The sequence below is a fragment of the Melanostigma gelatinosum genome, assembly GCF_949748355.1.
Source record: "Melanostigma gelatinosum genome assembly, chromosome: 15".
NCBI classification, from domain to species: Eukaryota; Metazoa; Chordata; class Actinopteri; order Perciformes; family Zoarcidae; genus Melanostigma; species Melanostigma gelatinosum.
This window is the reverse complement of record NC_136648.1, coordinates 3,794,070-3,811,204: the sequence shown is the minus strand read 5'-3', so window position 1 is coordinate 3,811,204 and position 17,135 is coordinate 3,794,070. Positions and strand designations below refer to the sequence as shown.

The 17,135-nt window shown below is 44.8% G+C and overlaps 1 protein-coding gene across 1 annotated transcript in view; it reads left to right on the top strand.

The window, feature by feature from the left end:
- Positions 1 to 269: 269 nt before the first annotated feature.
- Positions 270 to 17,135, top strand: part of LOC306789664 (contactin-associated protein-like 4) — a gene marked incomplete at both ends in the record, with an annotated part of 72,122 nt that continues 55,256 nt past the window's right edge. Inside the window, one exon of the mRNA XM_079285727.1 lies at positions 270 to 354. Coding sequence (XP_079141853.1) covers positions 270 to 354 — 85 coding nt within the window. The remainder of the gene's footprint in view (positions 355 to 17,135) is intronic.

Below are 17,135 nucleotides of genomic sequence, written 5' to 3'. Positions count from 1 at the left end.
AGAACTGGAGGACCAGGTGGCATTACAGGGTCTTTAAAACCGCTTTTATTCAACATGAATACTGAAGGGGAAGAGAAGTTGGAGCTGTGGCCACATAGTACCTCTCTCTCTCTCTCTCTCTCTCTCGCTCTCTCTCTCTCTCTCTCTTCCCCCCCCCCCCCCCCCTTCTCTCTCTCCTCTCTGTCGGGTTTGAGGAGATCTCTCTTGGAGCTGGAGAGGAGATGTTAGCCGTCTCTCTCTTCTCCGCAGCCTCTCGCCGCTTCATCATCATGGATTTTAGGAGTAAAAGAGCCGCTGGGATTATCGCTCAAATCGTCCTGCTACTCTGCAGCTCGTACGGGACAACCGGAGAAGGTGAGCAGGCTATGCGCCTTTTTTCTCTTTTTGTTTTACTTTCCCCCTGAGGAGACGGAGCGAGTCCGGACACATGCAGCGCAGAGCCGGAGCGTCTAACAGAGGCTTCATCTCTCTCATCATACCGCCTGGAAACAAATGTGTAATGCTCCTGATTTCAGTCTGCAATGATATTTTCGCGGTTAGTCTGATTTACTCTGTTCCAACCTGGGAAAAGTGCAGAGCTGTCTTCTGTTTGAAGGGTTTGCGCGTATCGGTTGCGCATCATCGCTCGGTTGTTTGAGAGATAATATATGAGGAGCGTTAACTCGGTTTAATGTGATTAATTCATGTTTTTTATTTTTGCGTATTTATGTTTCAGTTCAACAGAGAATAACAGTTATTCTCGCACTAACGTTTCAGCAGAACGTGTCCCCTGCGCATTTTCAACTTTTATGCAGCGTCCTCACCTTATTTAAGATATTTTACTCTATCATATGCATCATATCTTCTGATTCCTTCTGGAACGCGTTTGCATCTTAGGATGCTGCTGCTGCATGAAAGAATGTGCTGGATTCACACCGCTGTGTGTTTCTGTCCTCTGTGGGCTTCAGAAGCATTGTCGCCACTCAGAAGCCAGTCCGTCCACTGTGTGCATAAAACAAGGTTTTCTGTTTTCTTTCTGCTTAATTTGGTGCTCAGTGCAGCATGAGGAGCATCCTGGGACCGAGCCATGTCCCCCCCCCCCCCCCCCCACACGCACACACACGCACACTGCAAAGAGCAAAGTGTGGAGGTGTGAGTCAGAAAAAAAAGGTTGTGTGCAGGTTGGGGATGTGGCTTTGGGACTGAGAGGTTGCTGGTTTCATTCTGCAATGTGGAAATACCATTTTTTGGGTTCATTGATGTTTTACATTGAGGCAGTTTGCAGGTGTGAAGCTGTGTCAGTGTGTGCATATGATGTGGGATGTTGCTGTTAGCTTCCCTGCCTGAGAGAGGAGAAAGAGAGGGGGGGGGGGAGGGTCCAAGAGGAGGGAAACAGGACAAAGGTAGAGAGCTCAGTGATGTATACCTCTGTGAAAACGTCCTCCATCCATCACTGTTTCTCTCTCCTCTTCCACGACACAATGATGTCTCTTGCCCTGGTTTTCTGTTCTTTATTTAGCCGTGTTTGCCTTCTTCTCAGCCTTTGCTCTTAAAGATAATCTTAGGTGTGCACAGAATGCCATTTTTCATCTTCCCCCTCTCTCTGGCTCCTCATCTGCTTCTGCGTCTTTCTTTCATCTTCCCTCACCTCTCCTTGTTGTCTTTGAACCTGTTTAAACCCCGCAGTTCATACAAACTCATGCTGTGCAGTCAGACCAAAGCTCCTTATATCTTTATTCTAACTTCTAGTGCAGTGGGATCAGTCAGGATGACTTTCTTTGAATTATGTTTGAAATGATGCACAAAACATAAACGTAAACATACAAAAAAGTGATCTTGTTCTGGAGTCTGAACTGCAGCGTCCTCTGTTCGACAGATGAATGAATGAGGAGACGAGTGAGGAGGAGACACGAGTCTAACGAAGGCAACATGTTCAGTTAGAGTACAGCTCCTCATCCGTCCTTCCTCTGTTCGTCTTCCTCCATGAAAGAAACATCCACAGTCTCACTGAAGAGTCTGATCCTCTCCGTCTCCCTTCCTGCTGTTTCTGACTCCGGTCTGCTGCAAACTTTAAGTCCTCTCCTTCCTGCCTCATTTATCTCTTCCTGTTGTTTTCTGTCAGCTTTTTTCTTCCTTCATCCTCCCGATACATTTGTCTTCATTTCTTTTTACCTCTATCTTTCTCTTTCCTCTCTTATTTTACCTGGATCTCTGCTCTCCTGCTGCTGTGGCGCTCTTTCGTCTCAATTCTTCCTCTTTTCCCTCCTCTATCCTTTCTAGTCTCTATATACCTCTATATGTGTGTGTGTGTGTGTATGTATATATATATATATATATTTCCTCCCTGTTTCATGTCCATATCCCTCAACATTTCTCTGCATGTATTCTCTTTCCTGCTGGTGTTCATCATCTGAAGGTGTTTACATTTGGTGTGAACTGACAGGGTTTGGGAATATTTTGTGATGTTGTTACAACTTATAGCTGCCGGTGTTTGACATATTTACACATTTTGTATTTGTATATCAGACAAAAAAGCCTTCTCCTGAGAGACAATGTCTCGTTACTTTGATACAGTTCATTGAAAGGTGCTATCTTAAATTCAGGGCATTAATACAGCAGCGGGGTCGGAGGGATGTCTACCCGAGTCGAGCATGAAGTCACTCTCCCTCTTTGTGTGTAATCTGAGCTTCTATATGTTTGTGTAGCCGGGTCGGCTAATGGCCGCCGCTCTGCACTGCTCTCGTACGGCGGTTATCACTGATAACGCCGTGCTGGCTCTTTGTAACGCCCACCTGCCTGTTCCCCCTCAGCTAAACGCTGTGAGCTCATTTCAGCACTGTTGCTGTTGTCAGCCTCAGGGGATCATGCGCTTTGACCAGAAATGGAGAGATGAATCTACTAATCAGCTTGCTCGATGCACCGGTCCATGATGCGGTGTTGGGATTTGGGGCAACTGGTCCTTCAAATGACACAACAGAATGTATTGTTTGTCCGTCGCCTTCAGTACGACACATAGAAGCGTTTTCTGATCTGATGCTCCTGTCGTCCTACACGGTCACCTTTGTAAAATAAATCTGTTTAACGATGAGACAACACTTCGGTTGGCTAGGTTTAGGCATAAACATGACTTGGTTAGATGTAGGGATAGATTGTGGTTTGTTTTAAAGTACTTTGTTTAGGTTATGGGACCTTTGTCATAGAATTACAATGATATAGACGCGGTTACGGTTCGTATGCCAGCCTCTGAGACCTACGGTTACCCATAACCCCCCTGGTTGTGTTGCTTCACAGATACATTCATGTGTATCTTCGCAGGAGCATATTTCATCTTTAAAAATCCACTAAAGTTCAGACTGATGCAGAACTGTTTAATTGCCTCCAGCTCTGTAGACGTTGTCCCATCACTACGCAATGCCTTTAAATGAAAAAAAGTACAAACACGGTTAGCAGCTTAGAGAATTATGTAAAACGAGCAATTACAAAATAAAAAAATCCCTGAAGTTTTTTTTCCAGTCTATTGTCACAAAATTGTGTCATGTCAGAGGTTGAAACCGCTGAATGATCAATATTTCATAAAATAGAAGGCTGATATCGGCCCAAAGCATCAGCTTCTGTTTGGTGCAGTTCTTGCTGCAGTATGTTTTCTGCCGTGCAGACGCTGTTCATTACGCAGGTGGTACTAAATGACGACAAAGTGGAAATACATATTGTAACGGCCACAGATGGCGCCCTGGTGACTTCTTAGCCGGAGCAGCGAAGGAGCGAGTCGCTCGGGACGAGATTCGTGGGAGTCGGCGTGTGAAACGAGCTTCCCCGCAGGGCGGGAAAGTCCCGCCGCGTTTAATCACCTTACAGCATGAAAGAGTCACTGTGTGCTGAGCAGCTCGCATGTAAACAGAAGTGTGCCTTTGAGCTGCCGCAAACAGTGACAGCCTATTATGCTCACGTGCGCTGCAGGTTCGTGTAGATGTTCAAGGGAAACGGTGAGGAAAATACAGAATGATTTCCTTAAAAGGTTTGAAAAAGCAATTAGAGAATGTGACTTGTGGTCTTTGTAGTTCAGTTTTGTGTTTTGGTTTATTTCAAATCGACGCGGTGACATTTAAGAATAGGCTGGCTGCTCCGGTTGGCCATTAATCATGTTGTTGGTGGTTTGATCCCCAGCTCCTCCTGTCCACATGTGGAAGTGTCCTTCAGCAGGACTGAGCCTGAGAGTGCTCCAAACAAGGACAAGCATCTGCTGGATGTAAGGAGTGTATGCCTGTTATGTTGAGGTGGTGAATATGCTTCCAGGACTTTTCCCTGAATGTGTTAAGTAGTGTGTCTCTGACGAATTATCGGAGAGATCTATGAGGTTGAACGTTCACTCTCTCGCTGGAATTTTTCAAAATAGCCCAACTTGCACATGTAGTCAACAGTCAACACTATAAATGTTTGTTGGAGGGCTTCACGACGCTTCTTCGCATACCCTCATGGCCCTTCGTTGCTGCACACAGACGTTCAGCCAGATTTAACTTTGGGTTTGCTCAGCGCAGCGAAAAGCCAAAGTGGCTTCCACCAAATCATTGGAAACGATGGCTGTCAGAGCGCTGTTGTGTTCAAGGCCCACGGGTGTACATTAAACATGTTAAAATGGAGATGCAGACGGTCGTAGATTTTTGTTTTGGAACATAAAAATTGAATCAAAATGAGTCTGAAAAGCAGCAGAAGTGGTCAGCAGACCTTCCCTGGATAACAATAGCGACGCCATGAGAGGTTTCTCTCATGAGAAGTTTATTTCATTAATGTTTATTTCATTAATGTGTTTCTACTTTTCTTTACTGTTCATTGCTTCTCTCCTGTGTCCCTAATTGTGCCCGTAGAAAGTTTTGTCGTCTTATAACTTGTTTTGTTCTGATTTATTTCACGGCTCCTCCGAGCACTGCAGTGTACTTTGAATTTATGTCTGTGTTAATTACTGGATTTAATTCGATTTGCTGTATTGTTAGCTGGTGCTTTTCCTCGGGTGCCTTAAGGAATGACTTTGCTTTTACCGCTTTGGATTTCAGCTGCTCCTGAACACACGTCAGATCACACCCGATCCAAAAAAAATCTTTGAATTCATTCGTGCTGTTTCTTCAAATCCATCTGTGAAGTTCAATGAATACATCGCTAATGTGTTAAGTGTGAAGTCGCTTCCACTTAATTTCCCAGAATGCCTCCTCTCTCTCAGCATATTGTTCTCTGGTGCGCAGTATAGGTGTGGGTGGATGGAGTGATGGTGATGAAGTAATGAGCTTCCAATAGAGGAAAAGGTAGAGAAAGAAGGAACGATGTCGCAGCGTGCTGTTGGTTGTTCAAATTATAATAAGGCTTTAGAAGTGGCTCCTTTGGGGGCAGAATTGGTCTCCCACGTCTTCCATGATGGATGTCTGTGTGTGTGGATGCTGAACACTGGTACAGAAATGGGAATCTTGAAAGAAGCTCTTGTTGTTTTAATTGTGTGACGCTAAACTTAAAATTATAGGTGCTCAATACGGAAATTAGAGTGCATCTCATCATGGCGACAACTGAGCCAGCGGCTAGAAGCTAGCAGCGCTGTTAGCGCTGCTAGCAGTGCTAGCAGCGCTAACAGCGCTAATAGCGGCGCTGATGGAGTCAACAGTGAAATGTAACCTTTGGTTTGATCCAGTTGTGTAGACGTGTCACGAAACAACTTGTCGTCATACTGTGGAAAGTTTCTTTCTTTTTAGCTCTGGTTTTGGTCTCCACCATCTCCCGAGGGAAACATCTGGCTCTTTAGCTGCTAAATGCTCCACTATATGTTTCCCAGCTAGTCGCTCACTTTGTCTAATTGGCGATTGGGAGTTTATTTAATCAGTAAAGTCGTAGTCCGGAAAACCAAAACAAGAAGTTAAAAGAGGCTAAACCGCTCTATAGCTGAGAGGAACTGCAGAGTCGAGGGACGGTTCTCTGCGGATCGTCTCTTTTCACTGTTATTTGACCTTTTGTGACTGAAACATGATGATTTCGTGCAGCTTTAAGCCCTGTTCCTCCTCCCACTGCTGTGCACCAAACTGCAGCGTGTACAAACTGAATCAAACACCCAGGAAACAATTGATTCAGCTCATCGATCCTCACAGTGATGCCAAACGTTTCTGCAGCAGTTATCGTGCCGTCAAATTTTTATTAGAATTAAACAATGAAGTTGCAACTATACCCATGTAAGGTTTGTAAGTACCCGAGGGGCGAGTTAATGAAACAGTAAGGCGTTATTGACAGAGGAGGATTCAGGAGGGATCGATGAGGAGAAGACTCGTAAGCTCCCCGTGAGAAAGGAAGCGAACGAGAAGATGAGAGGAAATTAAACTTTAATGTTCCTTGTGGGGGAAATGGGTCACTGCAGCTAAGAAAAGACAACACTCACAATCTAAAAATGTAACAAATCCCCAAATATGTCACAACTAATGCAAAAGTGTTGTCTAACTCTTATCTTAGTTGTCAAAGAAGGAGAAGGACGGTGGATTGGGACGGTCTGCAGCCTGCTCACCTGATTAGAAAAGTACAGGGGCAACAATTTGAGGATGAATCAGTATTTAGCAGATTAACTGAACTCTTCAAAGGTTACAGCCGGGCAGATGAATAGACGGACATTCACATTACAACATTTAAGAAGGTAAATTACAGATGAGGGTTTGGATGGAGAGGACAGATGAATGAGAAGTCATCAGAAGCTGCAGAGAGCCAAATGAAGAGCTCATGGCCTTGATGAAACAGCTTTCATACCCGAAGGGGAATCTGACATTTATAAGCTATAACCAAAAACAAACACGGCTCCCTGAAACCAATAAGTTGTCCTTCAGACATTTATCCCCAAAAGAGCCCACCTATAGCACACCATTCACTTAATAATCGCCCACACCGACTTCGCCCTCCACATTTCATTTGTTCAGCGCTCGGGGCGAGGTCTGTCTGGAGCTGTTTATCAGAGCGAGGTGAGCGAGCTGCAATACGTCCTGAGAGGTTTGATATTTGTGATATTTCTGTTTCTACTCGCGCAGTAATTCAGCATCTGAGCGGCGGTGCCCGCATCGCTTCTGTAAGTGGAGCTGCTTTTTTATCCCCATTCATAAGAGACGGCGTGTGTTCGGTTTATCTGCTGAAATGTCCATATCAGGTGTGACCAATAAGAAAATGAACAGTGAAATATGAACTTTCTCCAAAACGGCAGTGCATAAAAACCATAAATTAAGAGAGAGTTGCTGCACTTAAGTTTCATTGTTGGCCACATACACACATCATGAGGTTACAGGAAATCATCTCTCTAGAATTTGCATGTTTTGTATCATTTGGTTATTCATTTGAATGGATCTCCCGAGCCTCTGAAATAGAATTTGGAATAACAAGAACATCGGGGTTCTGTTGGCTGAATCCTTTCTGAAATCTAAATCAACATTTGAACATTTGTTTTTGCTTCAACCCGGTATTTCTGCACAGTTTGCGGTAAAGATCAGGCTACATTAATATTATTAGTATTTTTGGATTGAACATTCCAGAGGGGGTACATCTGGAGACTTGTGTGATCCAAACATCTCCAATAACTTCAGAGTGTTCGAAAAAAACAGAGATGTAATCATTTCCAAAATGCACAATTTGTTTTTCATCTGCGATCCGTATTTGTTGGCAATCAGCCTTTAAAAAGCAACACGCTTCCTCTTCCGTATGCTGCACATTAACGATCGCACAACTTTTTTTAATTGGGCGGTCACCGTAAAAAACCCCACAACATTTGATTTCAAGATTCTCCTTCTAGAACATGAAGACAGTCATTCAAAGCTTCACCCGTAGAAAACCTCAGTAAAAGCTTTGGATGTTAAAGGACACTCGTGCCGCCCCAGTGGTTTCATCTGCTGTCTTTCCTGAGAGACGTTGAGCTAATAAGCCAACTGGTGGTAAAAACCTTCAAAGATGAACTCAGGCTGCCTCTCATTTCACCGCCTACGCCGACAACTGTCACCTGAAATGTGAGTTGATCAAAGTTGATTCTGTCATTATTTGACGTAGGAACGGAGAGAAGGTCTCGGCTGTTGTCTGCTTCGCATGCTCTCCGTTTGCTCGTGTCAGTCCCGGGTCTGTTCAGACAAAGACAATATCACAATATCAGTCTAAAAAAAGGCAATTTCCCCAGTCGTCATCTTTGAGTAGACTTCCTCTCTCTGGTGTCTCTCTCCCGTCTGAGCTGATTTCGAGCCACTGGAGTGAGTGCGCTACAATCACAGCCCAACGGCAGATCAGCTGAAGACCACTGAATGACCTTTAACCCTGGCCTAATGACGGATAATACCGCCTCACTCCTACGTGTCTGGATGCTGATTTGCATTGGCGCCCTCGTCCCACTTTTAAACTCACAACTAAAGTAAATGTAACACTTTTGAGGTCTGAGTCCTGCCTGAAAGTCAAATCTGAAAGGAGGTTTGTGAGTCAGGTGAGATTCATTCATATTCAGACAGCTTCTGCCTCGTTGCTCCGCGATAAGACTTCCTGAGGGCTGACATGACGGACAGGTAATCACATTTTCTGTGCCGTGAACTTGCTGACCAGTCTCCGCTAATTAGGCTCTGAGCTCGGCACGGTTCGGGTATTTACACGCCCGTGCGTCGAAGGAGCGGTTTGATTATTCAGCTGCTGCAGACTGCGGAGAGGTTTAATACCAGTTACAGTAAATAATAGAGATGCTGGAGGCTGATTGGCAAATTCGTGGGTGTTATTACTCACCCATTGAAGGCAATTCGTTGCCTAGAGAAAGAGTTGGTTATTTAAACTGTGGAGGCTCCAGGGGAATATTCGAGGTGCTTGATTAAATCTCTGAGCTCATGAATTATCCCTCATCTGTTCCAGGATTAATGTGGTAAGAAGAGGTTGAGGATGGAGAGCGTGAACCGGGGCTCGTCTCGTGGGGAATCTATTGCTTTTCAGTGAGCTGCTTGTTTGCTCCGAGAAGAACAAAGCCCCTCGCAGTTTGGTGTTCAGCGAACCTCCCGGTCCTTTATGATTCATGAGAGGGCGGCTTCAGCGAGAGCCGGGACGAGTAGCCGAGGATAAATCCCCTTCGTATCTCTTCTTTAGTGTCATTTATGGAAATGTGTGCTGGCAAAATGGAGCCATGAACGGGGACCTGATGAAGTCAAGGTTTCGGGATGTGGAGCCACCAGTCATGAATCTGGATTTATTAACCCATGAACATAGTTAAGTGAGGAACTGAAGGGGGACTGCGGTCCACCCTGTTGATCTTGGGACCTGCTGGACTGTATTTGTTCAAGGCCGTCCCCAGAAGGAGCCCGTCTCCCCCAAAAAATGAAGCCGTTCATCACAAGATGGCTCGCCTCAAACATCAGCTTTCATCCGCTGAGGTCGTGATACTCCGGCACTCCGAGACGATGGACCCGAACAACAAATGGATTTTACACTCGCAACTCTATTTGTGCCGGCGGATGCATTAGTTATGGCTGTCGTAACTGGATATTTGACTGGGGACATTAAACTTACCAACTGTAACCGCATTAGTCGGCGAGGTCACCGCGCTCTCTCGCTCTCTGTTGCTGGGGATTCGCATTTCACCAGAAACAGATTGTCCTTCCTGCAGCTGCTGCAAGCGCAACATGTTATTATTCCACACAATGAGCTCCGAAGAGCGAGAATGTGAAGTTCATATCAAACTGCCAGTTATATCGCTCGTATGCAAAGTGGACACTTTGGTGTGAGGGCGGCGCTCGATATACGTTTTAATCGTCAGCAGTAGGGTTCATCCTCTGGGGATCTGACCATTTCTGCACAAAGTTCAACATTGTACCTCGGGGAATGTCACAATTAAAAATGATCATAACTAAATCACTTTTCAAGTCAAAAAGTTCTCCACACATGGCAACTAATTAAAATCTATAAATTATAAAACATTAGATTTAATGATACAACTAAGTTTAGTGGTAAGATTTAAACAAAATGCAGCTTGAGAGAGAACTTTTTTTGACCAATCACTGCATGAAGTGGATGTCAGACTGCTCTCCCCCCGATTCGGACGTTTCCAATCAGTTAGCTGTCCTCTTTACACACTGAGATGCTGAGAGTCTTACGTCCTCTCGGTTGTGTCTTTGTATAAACCCGGTGGCCGCCAATCTGCAGCGACTGCTGATGAGAAGTTGCAGAAACCGGTCAGTTTGTATTCGAGAGGACGGAGCTGAGTCAGTGGCCATTAAGGACGGAAGACGGCTGAATGTCAACACAGCAAGATGGAGTTTAATCTGAGCTAAGCACTGAGTTGGACACGAGGAGGAAGAGGAGGAGGAGGAGGAGGGTAGGAGAGAAGGAAATACGTGGAGGAAAAGCAATATAAAGTATGAGAGGATAAAGTTTAGGGGGTCAGAGTCTGCAGGCTGTCTGGTAGCAGCACTCCCTCTGTTTCTCACAACTGCAGTGACATTTTCTGCTGCCTTTCCCATTTTATCCCTCAATGACTTTGCTGTGTGTGTGTGTGTGTGTGTGTGTGTGTGTACGGGCCGCCATCTGCTTTCTGGAAGCACCGCCTCACATCTTTGAGATGATTTGACTTCATGAGATGAAGCAGCAGGAGGACAGGGAGGACAGCAGGTATGACGGAAAGTGAGGCGAGTAGACGGGGACAGAAGCGAGTCAGAGAGGAAGGAAACGAGGAGAGGAGTGTGGAAGGATGCTGAGGATGGTGGATAGGAGAGAAAAAAAGAGAGGAAGAGGAGGATTAGGGCCGGAGGAGGAACGAGGATGAGGAGCTAATAGTTTCCCGTGTCTGTTTCCCTGCTGTGACATTCTCAAATGCTTCTACGATTTCACCACCCGCTGGCTGTTAAGGGAGAGAGTGTGTGTTCATGTTCAGCCCCGAGAGGACTGACTTTCTGCACGGCTGCTCTGCTATAAATATTCATGCCTTGTCGAAGAAAGTGAAAGTTTAAGGAACAGCTTCTATTGGTTGGATCTGTCAATGCATTTCACAGACTTCACCTCCTCAAACCTTCACTTTGACCCTGATTGGCTGCGTCTGAAATCACTCCCTGCTTACAGTGGAGCATCGTACGTAGATCGTACGTAGGAACCATGGCAAGTGCACTACTTTCTCCTGACAATCCCACATATCAACGTCCTGCACACTGCTGAGTGAACTACCAAGGGTCCATTAGAGGGAGCAGTGAATGAGAGATTTCGACACACAGCCCTTGTTACATCGGAGCTCCGCGTAAACCAGATCGTATACGAACCGGACTCTCGGAGCAGTTCTGGTTCTGGTCCTCGGGGGAGCAGAAGCTGCAGGAAGGCTTCAGGTCTTGAGCGATCACATCAGAGATAAATTCTAACCCGGAGAAAAGAAACCGCAAAGAAATTAAATTTCGGTGAATTACCAACTCTGTGATAAAATACCTCAACCTTCAAGAAAGAAAGGATTCAATTTAAGACAGGCAGAGAACAAATGTGTGTAATCCTGTTCTGGAGCACCTACAATCCTCTGCTCCCAAACCACCATCATCATCACCACCAACAGCGTCTTCTGACAGGAAGTCGAGAGTATCTTTGGTGTGAAACTAGTTTTAATCAGTGCAACGTGTCGTAAAGCTTGATTCATGCTTGTGTTAAAGTTTTAAATTGATGTCACACCATTGGACACACCCCTTTACTGTGCAGTGAGGTTTTCGCCTGTCAGTGTCAACATTTTCTACGCAGATGCAGATGGGCAGAAACCATGCGTGAAGATACACCGCCCTTTAAAGTGTGGGCGAAAGTGTTCCCCCAGATATCCCAATTACACTGTCCCGTGACGGTTTAACAGTTCAATGTGAAAGTGCTGCTTCATAGCTCGTCTTCACAACTTCTAGTAAGGACAGACGCTCTTCTCTTCGTTTAAGTGGTCGTGTTTTGTGTTTCCAGCCTCGGGAGAAGCCGAGCTCCGAGTGTTTGATGGGCGGGAGAAGACGGACAACATCAAATTATCTGCAGAGAAGTTTTTTTAAAGAGCACTTATCTGCTAACGTCCCCGAGACGTCTGTAAAGTAGAACTGTAGATGCTGTGACTGCGGCGGCTGTTGTGGTTTAGTGGAAGTGTTAAGAGGCTCCACATGCACGCACACACACCCACACACACCCACACACACCCACACACACCCACACACACACACACACACACACACACACGCAGGGAGGGAGCTCCATAGTTGCCTTTGGTCACGACATCAAATATTCTCTGGTCTGGAGCTGATATAATATGTGTGTTATTGCAGTGGCAGTGCAGGCAGGTCTCCATAGACCAGCTGTTACAGTGCGGGTGTAAAAGAGTTGTCTGGGCTCCAATGGCTGCAGACGGCCTCCGGTTGCTGGAATCATGTTTCCCCTCACCTTAACAAGATCAATCAGATAGATCTCGTCTGCTTTCCCACAGCTCTGGTTTATAGATTGGCGATGTGTCTGCGGAGCCTTTAAACAAACGAGATAACGATGCGCAGTATTGCATTGTGTTGATGAATTGTACCGGCCACTGCAGTTTAGCTTAAGTAGACATAATGCAGATAAAAGGCCGGGACACGCCGCCATGTCTCTGCTCTGTGATTGGCTGAGTGTAGGATGCATACGCTAGGTCAGGGCTAGACGTTAAGGCTGGGCGATGTGGCCTGAAAAGGAAATCGCCACGTTTTTGACACCATACCCGATTTAGGATTTTAACCATTTAGTTCCCCCATAAAAACAAAAGGCCAATTCATTATTCTTCTGTTTTTAACAATATAAAATGATTAACAAAAGTAAACAAACAAAGATGAACTCCCCTATTGGAATCATAGACTATATAAGAGGTGGACGTTATCGTCGTGACGTCACCCAAGCATCCCCTGCTTTATGGTCTGTGTGACTCTAAATGGACCATAATGTACTAAATGAACATCATGCTGTGTTGAAGAAGACTTGAAACTAGAGATTGAGACATAAACTCATGTTTACAATGTTTACTGAGGGAATAAATCAAGAGAGAAGTAGAGTCATTTTCTCATAGACTTCTATACGACCAGAGGAGTCGCCCCCTGGTGGACACTAGAGAGAATGCACGTTGAAGACTCTGATGTTTGTCAAAACATCATTCATCATGAGCTTGCATAGGAATTCCCTCCCAACTTTTGGCACATTTTACTTTCTATTGACTGCTAACTAGACCCATATGTGTCCCTTGTGCTCATGAACAAAATCAATCAGAATATCTCTTCTGTCACATTCGGTTTCTTACATTGTTGACCATCACATAGAGCTGGGGATGCATAAAATGTTGTTATTTGTGGGTCAGTATTTCAATATTGATAATGTGGCAATATTTGAAATATTAACAATGGTGCTCATACAGAATTTAAAGCCTCTGTGTTGAATGTTTGAATATAAACAAACTGCACCAGTGTAGCCACTTGTTAGTGACCGTTGTTTTTCTGACACGTGAGAGCTTCATTGTAGAACAAAACGTGAAAGTCTCTTAAGCTTGTGTCAACCACAGACCTTTTTTCAAGCATCTATCCAGAAATCCATTTTAATAACCCGTTGACTTTGAGACGAGTGAACTGGAAGTGCAAAAATGCTGACTTCTGGGTTTTAGGACTGATTCCTGCAGCACTCTATATATCGCTTGCTTGACTGTCTTCACAACCAGCTGTTGGATTTAACAGTCGTTTACCTCTAAAATGATACACTTAATATCAAACAATCTGGCTTGTTCTGCTGAGCCTTCACGATACGACTGAACCACACCAGAGAAGGTTTGGAAGTGGACGGAGACCCTCCTCTTCAGATGGTCTTTGTCCAGTTATTTGGGCCGCACCAGAGTCTGAGTAACTGCAGTCGCACCGAACCAAACAAACTCAATCAAATGGGCAAATGCATCATAATTTGCTCCAAACAGGTCGGGTGTGAGAGCACCAATTGTTTCATATAAAGATAAAGTAAGAGACCAGACTTTAATGACAACCCAAATACCATCCAATGAAATATCTAGCCTCACGCCACACTGTAAGGATGATATTTACCTTCACAATCACAATATTTGAGCAGGTGATTGCCTATAGTCCCTACAGACAACATGTACAGTATGCTGCTCCAACACTCATTTGCATAAATATAGTTTGTGGTGTAAGCTCCTCTACTGGTGCAATTTATAGTTTTCAATTTTATGAATCCCCAGTGTTTCCTTTATGAAATAAATTAGGTTTGCCGAGGTGCTTGGATGATGTGAATATCTTTGAGTCGAGTATTTTATTTGAATGACGGAACACAATTACATGTTTTTTTATTCCCCATGGAGACCCGTTGCTCTACTGCTCGCTATTAAGAGACATTTCCAGGCAAATATATTCAAACTATTTACTGAGTGCGGCCAGAGAATTAGCAGATATTTTATTACACAAACCTCCTCCTGGAGCCATCAGTAGGAGTGATGTAGCCGCCAGCTTTTCCATTTTAATCTGCATAATTCTGGCATTCTAATTCGCAGTGAATGTTTGGGGGCTTCAGCCGTGTTTGTACTGCACCCTGGTGAAAAAGAAAAGAAAATCTAATTTCCCAACAGCTTCTTTTAACTCTCTCGTCTGCGGTAATGTGAGCGGAACCTGACGACTTAAAAAAAAAAGAAAAGAAAATGTTTTAAATGCTGCTCGCCGCTGTGTTTGATCACTTCTTTTGCTTGATGTCCGTCTCCCCACCTCGCTGCTCAGTGTAACGAGCCGCAGAGAGGAGGAGGGTTGTTCTCTCCTGTCAAAGAGTGCCTCAGAATGCATTGGGATGCTGTGCGTGGCTGCATTCTTGCAGCTTGTGCTTCACCTGATGATCTTATTATCTGGTATTGTGTTGCTGGACAAGGGGTTGAAGGCCAGAAGCAGTCGACATTATGCGGGAGCGTGTGTGACAGCTGGATAAAGGATTGGAGATGAGGAACAAACATTCCGGATGTTGTGAGCAGTGTGTTTTATTTAATACCAATATGTCCAACTCTACAGTTGTTTATATTATTGTACATGTTTATAATTCCTGGCACATTTAAAGTAATCACATTTAATCATCTTAAACTATAGCTGTAAACAGCTTGTGATGTCAATGATTCAGCGAAATAGAATTATTACACTGTAGTAAAGCTGCAGTGGATGCATATTAACTGTTGAACAAAAACATTCATAGAACATTTTATTCTTCAGCTAACAAGAGAACTACAAGGTAACTGAAGGTACATAAGTGCTGTTTGGTCTCATCCACCGGATACTTTTTTCTGAAGTCTTTTCAAAAAGTGTGTTTTGGTTTTACAAGAGGGAGACTGAGATAAGTGACAGAAAGGTCTCCGGTTCGACTCGAACTGGTAATGTTGCAGTTTCGTAGCGTTGTAACCAGTCGGCTATCAAGTCACTTTAGTCTGACCATGTTTTGTGGTCTTCACGTCTCTGTGGATGAGGCCGGATTAAAAATGCAAAGCTTTTGAAACATTAAGGAGATGAGGCGGAAGTGTGGGTCTTGAAGTTCTTTTCTTTTTTTTTTCTTGAAAAACTTTCACCGAGCATGATTTGGCGACTGAGAATGCAACTTCTCTCTGTTTATGTCTGCGTTGCATGACAGTGAATTATTGATTCAGCGGGAGAAGAGAGTATCCCACGATGTTCTGTTGTGATGCGTCCTTTGTTTGCATGAGCAGCTTCGACCCCTCGGGTGTAACTGGAGGTAGAAGTTGAGCGGATTAGTAAGATGAACGTCGATGTTTTCTGCTTGAGGATGATTGTTGGCGCTCTGCAGCAAAAACAAGCGTCCGTCGGTGCCTCGTTATCCTTCTTACTGCTACATGCTCTGAATGGCTGAACGAGTCGGCTCACACTGAGTAGCACTGCATGGACCTTCTGTTCACTGCTGTTTGTGGAGGTGATGGATGGAGCTCATCGGTATTCAGGGTCTCCGGCTCCGTCGTGGACTCTGTGGGCACTTTGTTATTCAGCGAAACATAAAGAAGTGGACATTGCAGGTGCATGAGCTGCCCTCTCTGCCACGTCGGTGTTGATGGAAGGCCTCAAACCTCCGGAGATTTCTGAAGAATCGTTTTTGAGGCTTCTCACTTTTAACATGCTGTCAAACTCGGCATTCGTCATTTCAGCAAAATGACAAACTTCACAAAGTATGGATGGATGAATTGGCCAGATTGGCTGAGTGATGGGTGTCCAGGAGCTGATTGAAATGAAAATATGTTCACCTTCACTCAAGTGTCAACATAATGGTCTCCTGCCCAACTGTGGTTGAGATTTTAGCGACTTCCCTTTTTTATTGTTTCACCTGAGGCTGGAACTCATTTTGTGGTCCTCTATTAAAGACACCACTATATTCTTTTATATGTTGAAAAATGATCTCCTCCCAGAATGACATATTCTTTTCATACATTGAGTTGTAGTGCTTGTATATATTATACTGTATATTGTCCATTGTTTAGGATTCGGATCATTCTTCTGTTAATCTGGAGCCTCAAAGGTAAATGCCAGGGGAAGCTCTTTAAGTTCACCCTCGTTTAGACGTTGAGTCTCAGGGAAAAAACACAAAGAAGCAAATGCCTTCATATCCAAAACAAAAGGTTTTCACAGCGTCGTCTTTGTAATGGGAAATAAGGAGGTGCGTTTGTTTTCCAGTTCGTGCCGAGGGTGAAGCTGCGGCGGATTAATATTCATGGAGATCTCTGTAACACAGCCGGGGTCGGTGTCGAGGTTCAGTGGCTGCAGAGTCCAGCAGGTATTCAACATTTAGCTCCATTTCCCTCCGAGTCGTCCGTGTTCGTGCTTCACTGGTCACAATGTCAGGGACGCCGGCTCTTAAATGCCAAAGCTCAGCTGAGAGAAACCTCCCCCCCCCCCCCTCTCTCTCTCTCTCTCGCTCTCTCTCGCTCTCGCTCTCAACACACATGATCTCCTCAGAGATTACAGCACTCAGCGTTGGAGAGCCGTCCCTCTCGTTCCACCTCTTCAGACTACTGTAATTCACCTGCTCTTCCCGCTGAGGGCTCCACAGTATAAGTGTGAGAGCCTGCCGGGATGAAGACGATCAGGAGGAGCCTCAGAGGACCAGAGAGCTGGAGGCCTTCTGACGACTGTTGAGCAGCTGGACCGCATCTA